The sequence below is a fragment of the Camelina sativa genome, chromosome 19 (genome assembly GCF_030686135.1).
Source record: "Camelina sativa cultivar CO46 ecotype springtype chromosome 19, ASM3068613v1".
NCBI classification, from domain to species: domain Eukaryota; kingdom Viridiplantae; phylum Streptophyta; class Magnoliopsida; order Brassicales; family Brassicaceae; genus Camelina; species Camelina sativa.
In genome coordinates, this window is record NC_141898.1 from 4527774 (window position 1) to 4543100 (window position 15327).

At 35.5% G+C, this 15327-nt stretch overlaps 2 protein-coding genes and 2 pseudogenes across 5 annotated transcripts; 1 reads left to right on the top strand and 3 right to left on the bottom strand.

Annotated features, from left to right (window-relative positions):
• Positions 1 to 49: 49 nt before the first annotated feature.
• Positions 50 to 2993, bottom strand: LOC104764798 (uncharacterized). Of its 2 annotated transcripts, none has more exons than XM_010488398.3 (5): positions 2307 to 2993; positions 1686 to 1798; positions 1227 to 1598; positions 409 to 1120; positions 50 to 304 (listed from the first exon to the last, which is right to left on the bottom strand). In XM_010488398.3, the coding sequence occupies exons 1-5, from the start codon at positions 2554 to 2556 to the stop codon at positions 234 to 236; spliced, it is 1518 nt and encodes a 505-aa protein (XP_010486700.1). In that variant the 5' UTR covers positions 2557 to 2993; the 3' UTR covers positions 50 to 233. The 2 variants fall into 2 exon arrangements, with proteins under 2 accessions (XP_010486700.1, XP_010486699.1); XM_010488397.3 differs by having other exon boundaries at positions 50 to 307; positions 2307 to 2981.
• Positions 2994 to 4400: 1407 nt separating this feature from the next.
• On the bottom strand, positions 4401 to 5908 carry LOC104764799 (putative E3 ubiquitin-protein ligase RHC1A). Its single transcript, XM_087502139.1, is given in 2 exon segments — positions 4401 to 5159; positions 5804 to 5908. A coding segment is annotated over 1 exon segment (600 nt). The 5' UTR covers positions 5156 to 5159; positions 5804 to 5908; the 3' UTR covers positions 4401 to 4555.
• Positions 5909 to 7251: 1343 nt separating this feature from the next.
• LOC104764800 (putative mediator of RNA polymerase II transcription subunit 26a) lies at positions 7252 to 9874 on the top strand (annotated as a pseudogene). The gene is made up of 9 exons (XR_015591703.1): positions 7252 to 7952; positions 8043 to 8111; positions 8206 to 8288; positions 8576 to 8628; positions 8716 to 8837; positions 8942 to 8969; positions 9057 to 9334; positions 9426 to 9507; positions 9577 to 9874. The product of XR_015591703.1 is annotated as a putative mediator of RNA polymerase II transcription subunit 26a (transcript).
• Positions 9875 to 10215: 341 nt separating this feature from the next.
• LOC104767428 (SHUGOSHIN 1-like) lies at positions 10216 to 13653 on the bottom strand (annotated as a pseudogene). The gene is made up of 16 exons (XR_015591704.1): positions 13518 to 13653; positions 12983 to 13149; positions 12818 to 12855; positions 12636 to 12732; positions 12513 to 12536; positions 12357 to 12423; positions 12222 to 12264; positions 12054 to 12121; positions 11878 to 11935; positions 11592 to 11774; positions 11270 to 11492; positions 11101 to 11187; positions 10919 to 10993; positions 10736 to 10840; positions 10537 to 10620; positions 10216 to 10449 (listed from the first exon to the last, which is right to left on the bottom strand). The product of XR_015591704.1 is annotated as an SHUGOSHIN 1-like (transcript).
• Between the last annotated feature and the right edge of the window lie 1674 nt (positions 13654 to 15327).

Here is a 15327-nt window from a genome sequence, read left to right on the forward strand (position 1 = left end):
ATACATCTGATAACTAATGATCTTTTCTTTTTTTAAAGATATAGTAATATACAAAAGAAGCTCTTGGAGCATATATTCAATTGGGATTTAAGTAGAAGGCTGCACCCTTTTGTGCAGCAACATTCTATAACAACTCTTCCAGTTCTGTTTCTAGATTCCATATGAAATTCATTTTTTATACACTTAAGTTTTGAGTACTCTGTTGATACAGTTTACTAGACATGTTAATGTCGTTATTTATGAAGCCCGGCCACTATCAGCATGAGAAGGACAATCCATGGAATAGCTGGTAAAACCGCATTCGCTGCTGCCAAACACAGAAAAGAAGAAGCCTTTTGATTAGAATTGCGAGTCTACGATTTGATATATCTTTTGCTACATTGGAAGACTTTATAAGTAGCAACTTACATGAAGAGGACTGCGATTGAGGATGAGCATCTTCGTTTGCGTGTGGTTCCCTTGGTTCGGCTATGGGTGGTTGAGCTGCATGGGCAAACACCACATGCGGTAGAGGGGCAGAGACTGGAACTATATGAGACTTGGCTGCAGGAATCGGGGCCGGCGAGTGCGGCTGATGACGTTGTACACCAGCAGAAGGAGCAGGCGCAGGTGTGGATGCAAAGTGCATGTGATACTCCTTGAAATGTACTCTCTTTCGTCCTCTATTCCCTAAGTTGCAGGGTGGAGGTGCCGACGGAGCTATCTTACGGTTTCTCTGAGGAGCAGGAGAGGCCACCGGTGAAACTTCGGGAGCCATATTTGGGCTCAGATGGTGGTGATGATGGTGGTGATGATGATGATTGTGATGGTGGTGATGATGGTGATGATGATGATGATGATGGTGGTGCTTGGAATGGGGACTAGGTGAGGGTGATGGAGACCTGGTCCTACTATCACTGCTGTTTGGCAAGAAAGATGAAAGACGAACTTGCTTGACCTTACCAAATATGGTGTTATTCAGGCCGAGGTTTTTCGAGCGTGAACCTGTGATGGTATCAGTCAGTTGTTTCAACCTTGGGCTCGAATTTGAAGTCCCGACTCTTAGCAAAACCGATGAGTGAACAGTTGTAGGAGGAGACACGGTTGACCCTTCTGAATTCGATAAGCTTACATACAAATTCTGCATTCAGACAAAATCCATGTTAACAACTATCTAACTCAAGTCATTAATTCTTGCTAATGAATGCTTAACTTCAACGTGAATGAAAGATTTAGAATTGACAAACCTCGTAAGGTGCGAGATTCAGCCCATTCTTGAGTTGACTAGCAAGGGTATTGAAGTTTATCTGTATCTGGTGAATAGAGTAATTTAAGGTAAAGTTGAAAACAATCTTGAACTTCTGCAGAGGGAAAGCACTCTGCGGTGGAATCACAGTGATTCCTCCTGGAAACTTGAGCACTTCAAAAAGGAAGGTTTCCCCAAACAAGGATTTGGTAAGCTGGAGAGTGGATTGATTTATGAGCACCGATTCAAACATCTCTTTGATAGAACTCAAGGACAAAGGTAAAATTTCCCGGTAATCTGTATCGTGGTCAATTCCAAACACAACCTTTGTCATGTTCAATCCATCCGACGGTTCAAAAGCCAAAATAGTTACCTGTTGTTTCATTAGAACCAATTCGGATCAGAAGCTAAAATACATGATAAATAGTATACAAAAAAAGCGTCGATTGAAACATCGTACATTAATGGATATGTAGCTCATCTCTTGAAAGATGTCATCCCTAAGCTGCAAGATATTTTCATTAAGAAAAGAAGCCGGTCTGTTGATGCTAAAACTGGCTACTATAGCATGACCTGCATCAATAAACAAAGAACCTCATCACTACTCATGACCTGCCTCAATGGCTTAAAACTTATTTAAAAAACAGCATCGATCAGCTCATCTGTCCTAGTTATATAACTTATCAGTAGACAGTATCAGTAAACCTGGATGAAAAAAAACACTGAGAGATGTACACACATCACTACTCTGTCAACAATAAACCGATAGCTTCTACTTAGATTGCATCAATAGAAAATATTCACAAAAAAAAATCTCAAAATAGCTTAAAACAAGTAAACACTATAACCTATGTAAGTATCATCGACTAACATTGACTCTTCCCTGACATGTTAAGCACAAATCACTCGGTCAAATCTCATTCCCAAAATAGCAATGTAATTAGTAAATTGAGGACACAGATGATGAAACGCAGAGACCCAAATCAGTGTTGATGCTAAGAGTTTAACCCATTGTCCAAATAGGAAACTTTCACTCAGCAGTACAAAAACCAAAACAGCTTTCATCAAAAATTGAAATTACCTCTAAATCTGGGATCGAGATTGGAATGCTGCTGATCAATACGAAAGGGAAGCAACAAAAACAAAGCCGAGAGAAACAAAGAGACGGAGAGAATCAAAACGAAGAAACATTTGAACCCAAGGAAGCTAGAGGAGATCCATTGGGAACACACACAACACCGAGCATTCCTCCTGCTCCTCCTCTCCGTCGAAACGCCGGTAGGTTCCCCGCCGGCGACACGGAGATTAACATCATCCTCGGTTTTACCCATTTGACAACCAAAAAAAAGAAGCAAAAACTAAGGTTTCATGAAGCCGTAGTAGCAAACCCAACCTTGTACATCGGTGGTGGGTACACCCATCATCCTTTTAGCTTCCACAGCTCAACCAAAATTAAAAAAAAAAAAAAAAAAAAAAAAAAAAAAAAAAAAATAGCCCTAATTTCCCCCCTCAGATTTCACAGAGATTGAAGAAAAAAGTTTCCAACTTTGGGAATTAGAGAGCCTACGAAATCGTTTTTGTATTGTTCGTACTTCGTAATTCCCCTTACCCAAAAACAAAGGCTTCAATTTAATTTTTTTAAAAAAACAAAAAAAAAAAAAAAAAATCGCAAAACGCAGAGAGTGAAGTGAATTTTTCCGATTTCAGATTATAAAAAGTATTTATTATTTTAAAGGATTGGGTTTTTTTGGGTATTGTGAGGGTTTTTCTCTCTAAATAATATATACTATTTCTCAAAAAAAATTAATTTTCCACATATACACTTTCTTAAATTCACTTTTTCATTTTCCTTAGATTTGATACTATTATTAATTATGATAATTGTACGTTCACATTTACACACCTTGGAAGCTGGAAAAATAAAAATAAAAGAGTTGGTCGTTTTGGGTAAGACCACCGACAGAAGAGTGTTTGAAGACTTCGAACTACCATGAGACCCGTATGGATTAATTCTATTGAAAACTTAGTTAACATTATATATAACCTATGGAATGATCATTTTTTTTTATAAAAAAAAAAAGAAAAGAAATTATGTTACGGGAAAAAAAAGAAAAAATATCCAAACGAAATCATTCATGTTGGATAATTGGCTTAATACATTAATTATTCTAAATTTGTTAAAAAAAATTATATAGATTATAGACTCGTGACACCCATCTTTTCTCAAACTGTCCAAATTAATTGTACGTACTGACAAACTTCTAACCAAACATTATTATTCCAACTTGTTTATATAATTTATTAAATATTATCTAATACAAACACATTTTACGCTTACATCATGGAGACCATCTCTTTTCGTTTAGAGAGGTGTCTCAAGAGTCAAGATGATGAAGGGAAAGAAAAGGATGGATTAAATGGGTGGAATGGCGTATGATGTACTTTGCAATGGGAGAAGAATCCAGTTTTTCCGCATTCAAACAACACATTCAAACGATATTCTTTGTGAAATTACCTTTTAAAAACTATTTCGGATTTTTGTATTATAACTAGAGCATTGAGCAAACGGTTCTACTATCCGATTCCGACGTTGATATTCTTTGTAAATTACCTCCTCTGACAATGTTGCCTTCTCGTCAAGGAAGATATTACCTTAATATATTTTTTTAATTAAAAATATATTTTATCGACGAAAAATTAAGCAGATTTACATATTAAGATCCTAAAAATATAAGCTTGTAATATACGCGCGTGATGGTTAAGTTTAATGATGCAAGTAAATACATATTAAAATCTAAGATTCTTTCATCTCAGATCTACCCATTCACATTAGCAGCTTTCTACACAGTAGAAATTGTGACCAAAAACATAAAGAGATTAGATATTCCCTTTCTTCCAAAAAGTTGCGGAGATCTTTACAAAAAAAAAAAAAAACTGAACTTACATCAACACACTCAGTTTTTCCGCTAGTACAGGGGAGTGAAGTGACTCCATCTACGGCTAATGCATCTATTTTTGCCCCTGCCCTTGAGAAGTGGCGACCCTTCTTTGACGAGTACCATTTGATTATTGTTTAAGATGGTGATCCTTAGAAAGCTTTGGCCGGTATCTTTTGATCATTGTTCAATTCTAATAAAAATTTAAGTTTAACATTATATAACCTATGAATGATCCATTTAAAAAAAAAAAATATTCAAAATTGTTTATAGTACAAAATAAAACAAAATAAGAGTAATACTACAATGTAGCTACAAAACCAACATGTTGAAAAGCCACATTTAGGAACAAAAAAACGTTATATACTAACATGAATTATAATACAAAAGCTTCTCAATGGAAAGGTGATCCATTGTGGTTTTAGGCCAAACCAGAAGACCTAAACGGCCACAGATACATCAATGGCTTTTTCCAGCCATTATTCCGGTCTTGTGGCAGTTCTTTGCGACAAACCGGGCAAGAATTACGCTGGACTAACCACGGGGCTATACATTCCGAGTGGTAGATGTGTTTACACGGCATCTTTCTTGCATCCGATCCTATTTCAAACCGGTCTTGACAAACCGGGCAACACAGATCCAAATTACCGAGATGCTTCTGCCTGATTTTGATCTTTTGCAACGTGTTGATCGCGGCTAGTGAAGCGGGAGGAGGACCGCGACGGTCTTGCGTTGACAGACGGTTAAACAGCTCTTCGAAACTTAGTTGGTCTCCTCCAAGAACCGATCTTCTGTTGTTGCCACGGTTACGAGCTTCTTCAAAGGCTAATCCAAAGAAATCAAAAGGGCTTAGTTCCACGTTCTCATATAGCCTTTCAAGAAAGGTGTCACCACAGTGAATGCAAGCTCCTCCTCTTCTTCCCTCTCCTTGAAGACGTACTCCTCGTCTACAAGTGTTACACCAATGTGTGTTTTTACGGCTGGTCGTGGTCATGGATCTGCGAAAAGAACAGATTCTTTTTTTTATCAAATCATTGTCAACCATCGTGTGCAACTCTTATGGTGTACTACTAGGTAAACATTACTAACTGAGCAAGCCTGAAGATCACAAGTCCAAATTTCGAAGTTGGGAAAAGAACTAAATTCAATGTGATTATGAGTGGAGAGTTTGAATCTTTTTGGTAATTAAAAATAATGGTTTTCCCTAATTAAAAAACTTGCCCATGTCCAAAATACAAACACTAGGAGCACAATTTGAAAGATGCGCGCATAAAACACTAATGCATATTTAGCAAATAGTAACATGACAGATCAAGAAAATCTTATAAGGTTGCTTCATGCTTGTAAGTAAAATTTCTCAATATATAACGTCACGTCACTGATTACGAAACTGGTAGTAAACAAGAAGCCACTAGAATCATGAATCATCAATCAGATATATTATACTATACCTTCGAGTCTTGTACAAGAGAAGAATATGAGAAATCGATTAGATGGCTTATAGATCCAAAAAGGGGGAAAAAAAATGTAAAAACAAATATCATGGTTCGTCAGAAGATTAAGCTATGGACTATATATATGGAGCATACATAAACATAGCTTTGTGATTGGTGAAACAAAACGAATCAAAATCTTTGCTTACCCGAGTTAAAAAAAAAAAAAAAAAAAAAACTAAAAATGGATCGATCCGACAAACTCGTGAATCTCCAAGTGCGAAAGAAGATTTAATATAGAAGAAAAAGGAAACTTCTGGAGGAAGAAAAGTCTTTAACGCAAGATAGAGTCAAAGAGGATTAAATAGATTTGACGACGAAAGATCAAAGACATCGTCAAGTAGAAGGGAACATGTGGCTGACGCTTAACAGAAGAGTCAAAAACACGAAACTAACCAGAAATTAAACCAGTAAATCAGTGAATAAAATTGTGGGACTATCACTACTACAAGAAAACAAGCTTTTTGCGAGGACATATTGCGACGGAGTACAGCTTTCGCAAATTTGCGATAGATTTGCGAGGAATTTACTAGGAAATAAAAAACCATAGCACATTCCTCGCAAATTTGATTTTTGTTTGATTTTTGTTTTGAACTTATATTATTATGTTTATGTAAGTTTAACAACATTTTGTATTACAAGTTTAATTTCAGTTTTCATTCAAAGTTTTTTTGGGCTAATTATGAATTTTAGTTTGCCTAATTAGAAATTAATCATAATTAATTTGCATAATTAAAAATAAACATAATTACAAAATAAATAATTCCTAATTTAAATCTCAGCTGTTGCGACAGACATAAATATTGTAAATCCATCGCAAATTTGCGAGGGATTAGCTTGAACCAAATTGCGAGGAATCTGCTATTGATATTGTCCCTCGCAATTTGCGTTGATTTTGCGACGGCATTTTTTTCCTCGCAAAATTTGCAAGGAATTTGTGATGTTAACTAATTTGCGAGAAGCGATTTGCAAGGAAAATGTGTTCCTCGCAATTCCATTATTTTTGCCTATTTGCGAGGGAGTTGCTATGAATTCTTCCATCGGAAAAGGCTTGTTTTCTTTTCATATATGAACATTTTGCTTTCGAAACTAAAACACATAATATCATGACACCAATACGCGTTATCTAGAGTAGACTATGACATTTGCTACTTTTCTTTTATTTTAATGAATAATGACATTCATTCACTTAAAAAAGTTGGAGATAACATTGAAAGATGACATTGTATGTCTATCAGGACATGTGTTACATATTTTGAAAAGTGTTCAAATGTTGAAACATAACAACTTTTTATTTTAAAAAGTAGATATTAACATTGAAAGATGAGATTGTTTGTATATCAGGACATGTGTTACATATTTTGAAAAGTGTTCACAGAATGTTGAAACATAATAACTTTTTATTTAAAGAAGACAAAAAAAAATCCCATAATTTTTTTTAAATACTAATCCCATGTGTTAATATTTTCTTAATCAAAGGTCTCATTATTTATTATTACATCGTGACTAGAAGACAACACATGTATAGTCCTATTTAATAAATAACTAAATTAATGAGATCAATTCTATTTAATCTATCTAATAATAAGCTTCGGATACAGAAATTAGAATTAAATTTGTGAGTTCTTTTTTTTTTTTTTTTTTTTTTTTAAGTGGAGAAGTTAAAAACGTCAAAGCTGTGTTCCTTCCTCCTCCTCCAAGTTGTGTCTTCTCTGTCTTTGTCCTCTTTTTTTTTTTTATAAATATATAATTTGGCTCTCAAATCTCTCTGTTTCTTTTAATTTTCTCGGGAAAGTTCTTTTGTCAGATTCTCAGGAGAAAAAATTAACTTACAGCACAAGAACAAAAAAAAAAAAGCTTTGTTTGATTGAATAATTAATTAGGTTTTTTTTTTTAATGATGAAACGATCGGATTCGTTGTATAATTGGAGGGAATATTTCCGGCGAGGAGATTCTGATATCTTTGGGATTATCGATCATGCCATTATGGTCGCTGCTTCAGATTGTCCCAGTGAGTTCAAATCCAAGAGAGATAGTATCGCCGAGCTTTTGTTTTCTTGTAAACTGAGCCACCGCTGTCGCCGCTGCATTGGTTGTGACCACCACCTCGAGGTTTCGATTCCTGGAGACCAAGAAGAGTTCGAGCATTGTCCTATGAAGGTGGTGGAGACAGTTGGAGTTGAAGATGTGAGGAAATTGAACAAGAAGAATCAGATTTATGAAGTGGATGATGATGATACTGTGGTTGTTGATGAAGTCATGAGGATCAAAGATATCTTGTTCAACAAAGAAGATGAGGTTTTTATATTTTATCTCCTTTTGCTTTTGAGTTATAAGCTGTTTCTTTGGTTAATATGTGAACAAATCTTGATTTTTTTTTTGTTGCAGCCAAATTCTGTGTTACTTGAATGTCTGAAAAAGCTCGAGTCCATTTCTATGAATGTGGATATGCTTAAGGTTTGTGTTGTTTCTGATGATAATGTGTGTTGGTAGAAGTTAGATGCTATGGAGTGATGATTTGAGGTTTTTTTTTTGTTTTTCGTTCTTGCAGGATACTGAGATTGGAAAGGCTGTTAATGGTCTGAGGAGACATAGTTCTGATAAGATTAGCAAACTTGCAAAGACACTTTTCGCGTATGAGTTTTTTTTTATCTTGTGCTTTGTTTCACCTTTTTTTTTTCAAATACTCTTTGACATTTGTGATGTGCATTAAACTTTGGTGAATGTCATTAGAAGGACCTCTGCGGTTTTGATTTAGATGCAAACCAGCTTCCTTGTAGGATGTCATTAGAAGGGCCTTGGTTGATCATTAGGAAGCTGTCCTTGTGCTAGTTTGGTAGTTTACTTAGAACGTTTACTCTTCTGCACTTTCTGTCTCCCGGTGTAAAGATTGAAATGTTTTTATATATGGGATGGCACAGAGAGTGGAAGAAGCTGGTGGACCAATGGATGAACACCCCGAAGGAAGTTGCTGGTAATTTAAATAGCTCTCTCCTCCTTGTTCACTAGTCAGTGAGAGCAGGTTTTTTTGTCTAGATTCTTAGTAATTTGGCTCTTGCAGGCGCTGAAGGGACGCCAGAGTCTGTAAACCTTTCAGTTATTGATGAAGAAGAAACCTTTCCTTCTCCTCCACATGATTTAGATATCTATGCTCCTGAACCCAATGGATTTGAACTCTCTCAGGTTTGTTAACACCTTTTTCCCTCGTCATACTTTTGACTTCGGGTATTATCCTGACAAGTTTCTTACTCTTGTCCTTGTTTCCTAATGTCTTGTGTCACTTGAAGATCTTAGATTGCTTGGATTGCGATGGAAGTGAGTTAGTACACTCTTTGGTACTTTGTTCTCTACTTGAAACTCTTCCTTTATATATTGACACTCATGATGGTGAAATGTTTTCAGATCCTCGTCACAGTGTAGAGTCAGAACCTGAAAGAAAATTGCAGAGTAGCTCGAGGAGAAGACCTGGGGGCACAAATGAAGCCAGTGTGGTAGGGAGGTCCAACAAGGATCAACAGATGAGGAGAGAAGAAGCTGATGTTAGATCTGTAAAGCACTCAGCCATCGATTTTGGTGAGCCTAGAAAACAACCAAAGCAAAGTAGAGAACGAATGGTACAAAGAAAACCGCTTGCTGTTGCTGAGCAAAAGCGGAAACTTGCTGGATGACAACAACAAGATGTGAGTGTCTTAAGGGGTTAATGAAGCTGTGGTGTTTGATTTTTTGTTTTGTTTCTAATAGCAACTGTCTTTGTTTCTTGTCTCTATTCAGAAACTCAAAGCTCTGGATCCAGACACAAAGTTTGAGTTTGCAAAGCGGAGACTCCAAGAGAGCTACCAACATCATGAGAATGGTTAGTTTAGTTCTCTTAAAGTTCCACTCTTTCAACACATTCTTAATGCTCATTCTGATTTTTCAACAGCCAAGAGACAGAGGACGATACAAGTACTGGAAACTATCCCAAAGCAAAGTAAAGTTCATAAACCGCAACTCAAAAGACCCGCACGAAGATAATTTCATTTTTCTTCGGATGATCTATTTATACAATTACTACAACCATTCAAAAACGTTATTATACAACAGAAGTGCATTGACAGATCCAACATAAACTTAGGACGCTCTTTTCTTTTGTCTGGTTCAGTGAATATCCGATTTGGTCCGGTTTTATGACAAGAGACCCTCATAATTGTGATAAATGAATAATCCTTTGTTATACTGTACTTTCTTCTTGTTTTACCAAGGCAAAAAAAAAAACAGGTCTTACCGGGGCACTTTCACAGCTTACAAGTGTTAGAAACAATTAGTAATTAACAATTACATAAAGACAGCATGTCGCTTTTGTTATCTTATAATTGTGATATAATTTTGCCATATTTAATTATACGTTTGTATTGTCAGACACTCCATGCAATTCCAACTTTCCAAGTACTCTGTGTCTGTGAGGCACCGATCCGGGACATGTGAAAAAGGAAAGTTTTAGGACATGAATGTTTAATGGTTTTTAAGTTGGTTTTAGAATTATAGTTTTTGGACTTTTTTTTGGCAAAAAAAATTTTCCAAAAAGAAAAAAAATATATGTATTTGAAGAAAAAAACAGTGAAAAAGTCAAATATTTGATTTTTGGATTCTTATTGAAACTTAGTGAAAAAACTCCTAAAACCAATTCCGTATTTTTAAGGGAATCTAATTTCACAAAAAAAATATGATTGGATAAACGTTAAGAAAGATTTTTACTGCCTTCTCAGTGTACCGTGTCAAGTATAACGTCATCAAAGATTGTCTTCTTGAAGAGACTCTGTCAAGTATACCATTTAGATATCAGTCTCAAGTGTCAACTCTTTAATTAATCAGAATACAGAGATTGTATCTATCACTACAAAACCTGCTTTTCCCAGTTGTCTCTGTCATGTCATGTTTTTGGACTGCTTCAGGTCTAGACCCCGTAGACTGTTCGCTTGCAGAGCATCTGAAATGACATCCATAAGAGAAAACGTGGAAGCGGCGTAAATGTACTTGGTTTATGAAGAATTAGTTATCAATCAAGAGTAAAAAGAGGAAGAATATGCGCTGCTTCCACAAACCCCGCATTTGCAGCAATCGCTTGATCATCATGTAACCCATTCAAGTTCTCCGTCACACCCAGCTCTTGGACATTAAACCTCGCAGACCGCCTTCTCAAAAACACCCTGTCGAAAAGTAAATCGCATTAGATAACAGTATTAACTCTGTAGTTCTGCATAATATAGAAACTTAACCTGGTTTACCCGGTTATCTCTTTCGTGCCATGTGGCTCTCCTGCTGCAGGTCTACACTTGATAGACTGTCTTCTTGGAGAGCATCTGAAATGACATCCATGAAGAAAGAAATAAACCGCAAGTGGCATAAGTATTCTTGGTTCAGGATTCAGTTAGTGGAAAAAGAAAGAACACGTTCTGCTTCTACAAACCCGGCCTTTGCAGTAATCTCTTGATCTTCATGTAAACCATTCAAGTTTTGAACAACGCCCAGCTCTTGGATATCAAACACCTTAGACCTGCGAAAAAATCAAATCGCATTGTTACCATTACTCATAGGAGTACACTACTTATAAACAGAGCCTAACGCCTATTGCAGACCTCCTCCTCCTGGCTGTCTCTATTGACTCATGGAAGCTTTCAGATGGATCAGGTTCTTGAGATTTTAACCGGGCAGAACGTCTTCTCAAAGGGAACCTAGAAAAAAAGGCAGTTTACAAACCTTGCATCCTCTTTAATTTCTTTGACGTCAACCACTCTTTGTAATTTTCCAGATTGGCCGGTTTCTATTTTATAAATGGCGGACTGCCTTCCTGCGCAACACCTGCAACAAAAGCAACCCAAAAGACAAAATAAAAGCATAAATAAGATACTGAAATACAAATAGATAATTAAGTCATCAATTCGCGTTGAATAAATGAACCTCTTGCTTTGGACATTGTCGTATATATGATTCTCAGCACCAAGGACAAACTCCGTTTTATCAGCGACACTGTTACCATCAGAGACAAACTTCTTGTTGTCAATGTTGTCTCCCGTCTGACATGTCTCTCCCAGTCTACCAATAATATCTAATGCTGCGGGATTCGTCCTTCCAGAAATTCTCCTATAAAGAAAAGCAAGAAATCCGTAAGTAACCTGATTGCCCAAAAATTTCTAGAAGACAATGGATGAAAGATGAAGCAGACTGAGCAAGAGAGAGACCAGACCTTTTATTGTTGGGTTTCTCATTTATTTGGAATGAGTTAGTGTTGGAGCTCTCCAAAACTGAGAATGAAATGAAAAAAGTCACTAAAAGGTGAGCATGCTAAGATATTCCTAAAATTCACAATGAAATTAAACCGAAAAGGTTACATTTTCATGCTTGACTGTTGCATTATCTTACCATTCTCATAATCAGCTTCAATTGGCTGAAAGGTATTGCAAGCCCCACCACAAGCATTTGCACCAGCCAGAAGGTCACAACAATGCAGAAGAAAGCATAAGAACAACGGAGCAGTAAGGTCATAATTTCCCATTCCAGAGGTCACAAAAGCCAATTTTCATAAGTACCTTGACCTTTGATGCATGACGTGTACATGGAAGGGTTTGCTCCTGGATAGAAAAAGGTGACAATTTCTCAAGTGATTAACTCTTTAGTTTGTAGTTATGGTCAGAGAAAATAACATACAAATCGATAGCATACCTTTAAGCAGTATTTTCCTGGCCCTGACTAACCCATTCTTGCAACCAAGTTCGTGCTGAAGTATCTTCAGCTGAAATGCACAGAAAATTTCAGCCAAGGAACTTATAAATGATCAACCAAGCCTGTGTTAAAGCAAATTGGGTTCCAGAAAAAGCATACTTGGTCTTTGCTTGTATTGGACTCCTGCCAGGAAAGAATAATGAAAACGAACTTTGAAATCACACTGTTACCATGGAATTCCCAAAATAATTTCCAGTTGAACCACACAAAGATGAGACGTACTGTCAATAAACGAGTGTTTGCTTGGGCAAGTAACAAATTCTGCTCTTTAACCTGCTGAAACTTAATCCTAAGTTTCTGCAGCTCACTTTTGACTCCACTGTATTCACAAAACAAAAATAAGTATAAGCAACAAATACATGTACACAATACTCACAAGTTTCATGATTTCGAACAAAGATTACTTTCTCTCCACGACGACTTTCATCAGTCTCACGTTTTCCTGCAAAAAAAAACAAGTTTGATAAACCTGAATAAGCACATTCAAAGTAAAGGCAAAAACAAGATCCATCTAACTAGAGAAGGGCATAAACATATTCATATGAACTCCAAGATGAAATAAGCAGTGCCTTTTGAAGATTTTCAGCGTTTTCTTTGGAAGAGACTAATATACAAGCTTGTTGCTGCTGCTTAGCTCCATGGTTCACTATTTTATTCTGATTCTGCAAATTAGTAATATCCCCCAATTTTCTTCTTTGTGCACTGTTCATTGGAGGTTCCAGAACCATCATCTTCTCTACAGATTTCAAAAACAAATCTAGATGTAAACAATCATGGTAAAACCTCGAGTAATTCTAGTAAAAGAACTGAAGAAAACCCCTAAAATCGACAAAGAACAACACTGCGCCCAGAGATTTCAAGCAAGTGAGATTCAAAAACCCGAATGCGAAATGGGAAATGAGAAAAAAAAAACCCCAATTTAAGACTCGATTAGGTAATTGAGATTCAATTTAGCATCTAAATGGGAAAAAACCCCAATTTAAAATTCCGATGATTGAAGTAATCTACAGAGATGTGAGCTCTCTATATAAAAAATCAAAGCACAGAACTAGGAAGACGAACAGATTGCGAAGAGAGATTTTGTAAGGAAGACTAAATTCGAACCTCCACCGGCGTGGTCGCCGACATTAAGAGCCGTCGCTCGAGCCATTGTGAAACCCTAATCGAGCCGTCGTGTCGCATTTTTATCGGAATTGGGATTTGAATCCCGGAGGGAAAAGAAAGAGAGTGAGAGTTTACTTGCGAGGGTAAAACGGTAAAACACACGTAGAGGTGATTAAATTAGGGCATCCCATTGGGGGATTTTGGGACATTTAGAGAGGACTTTTATGATAAATAAAATCAAAAATAAATTAAAATTGAATTAAAAAATAAGAGGCAACTCTTATTTAGTACACTTAGACATCATTAGTGGAGAAATCATCCTAATTTATTCACATATTAATTAATCATATAATTAATACTAAATTAATTAAAGTAACCCTAAGAGAAATTAAGCAAAATCATCTCTCCACTAGAGAACTCAAAAAAAGTTGCTCAATCATTTAATTAATAATTTTATAATTTGTTTTTATTAATTATCAAATAATCTCTACTTCTTGAAGACGCGTATCGGTCTGCTCATACCAAGAACTATGGTAATAGTAGGTTTTATGAAGTTTCTGGGTAATGAGATTTGAAATACGTCAGCTGATATCAAGATATCGAGTACCTCTCTCTTCCCAGTTTCAAGTGATCGTCTTGCCGCCCATTCGCAACGTATGTAGTGTAGTCCATATGCTGACGTCAGAGATGTCAATTTATTTTCTTTAATTTTTTTTCAAAGAACTAGTGATTTTTCTTCTTTCATTTTGTAGAGTTTAGAGCTACTGATAAAATGTTAGAAACAAGAGGTTTATGAAATTGTTATTTTGTTATTAATTTTATCTCATATAATTTAACATATATATAGTGATATAACATTAGAGTTTTATGTTATACACTAATTAAGTCTAATAATAGATCGATAATGGACATTCATACAACAATAGAATTATTCATAACAAGGGAAACATTTTATTTTATTTTTGTACAAGTTTTAGTAATACATTATACTTATTTTAATATACCTAGTAATTAATAACATAAAAGTAAGAGAGTATTTAACATCTTGATCTATGGTTCTCCAATCAGAGCGTCTGGCTTGTGTCTTGCGTCTCAAGCAAATCTTTCGACTTGAGTCGCAAGCAAATCTATATGATCGGACAAGCCTCTTGTCTCACTATATATAATGTGTGACACCGATTTAAAAACGAGTAGGAAAGTCTATTATATATTTTGAACTCTTAGAATCTGCAACAACTTCGATATATATATATATATATATATATATATATTCCTTTTTTGTATTTGTCTCCTTTTATATATATAATAAACTCTTTATAAGAAATGTGAAAAAGTACAGTTTTAGGACATGAATGTTTAATGGTTTTTAAGTTGGTTTTAGAATTATAATTTTTGGATTTTTTTTTACCAAAAAAAATTTTGCAAGAAGAAAAAAAAAATATATATATATATATGTACTTGAAAAAAACAGTGAAAATTCAAATATTTGGTTTTTGGATTCTTATTGAAACTTGGTGAAAACCAATTCCGTATTTTTAAGGGAATGTAATTTCACAAAAAATATAAATAAAAATTGATTGGATAAAGTATTAGTGTTTTTGAGAAACTAATTCGAAAATATATTCCTAAATCCAATCTGAGTTACTAAACGTATATTGTAGTGAACTTCTAATGTGCTTTTCCTAGTTGAAAATTGTAATGAACTTGTTAACGCGTGTCACGCACGCACATTATCTATATATATATATAACGAGACAAGAGGGGTTGGCTGTGTAGAAACTAGAAAGTAAAAGAATAACTGAAGCTAAGC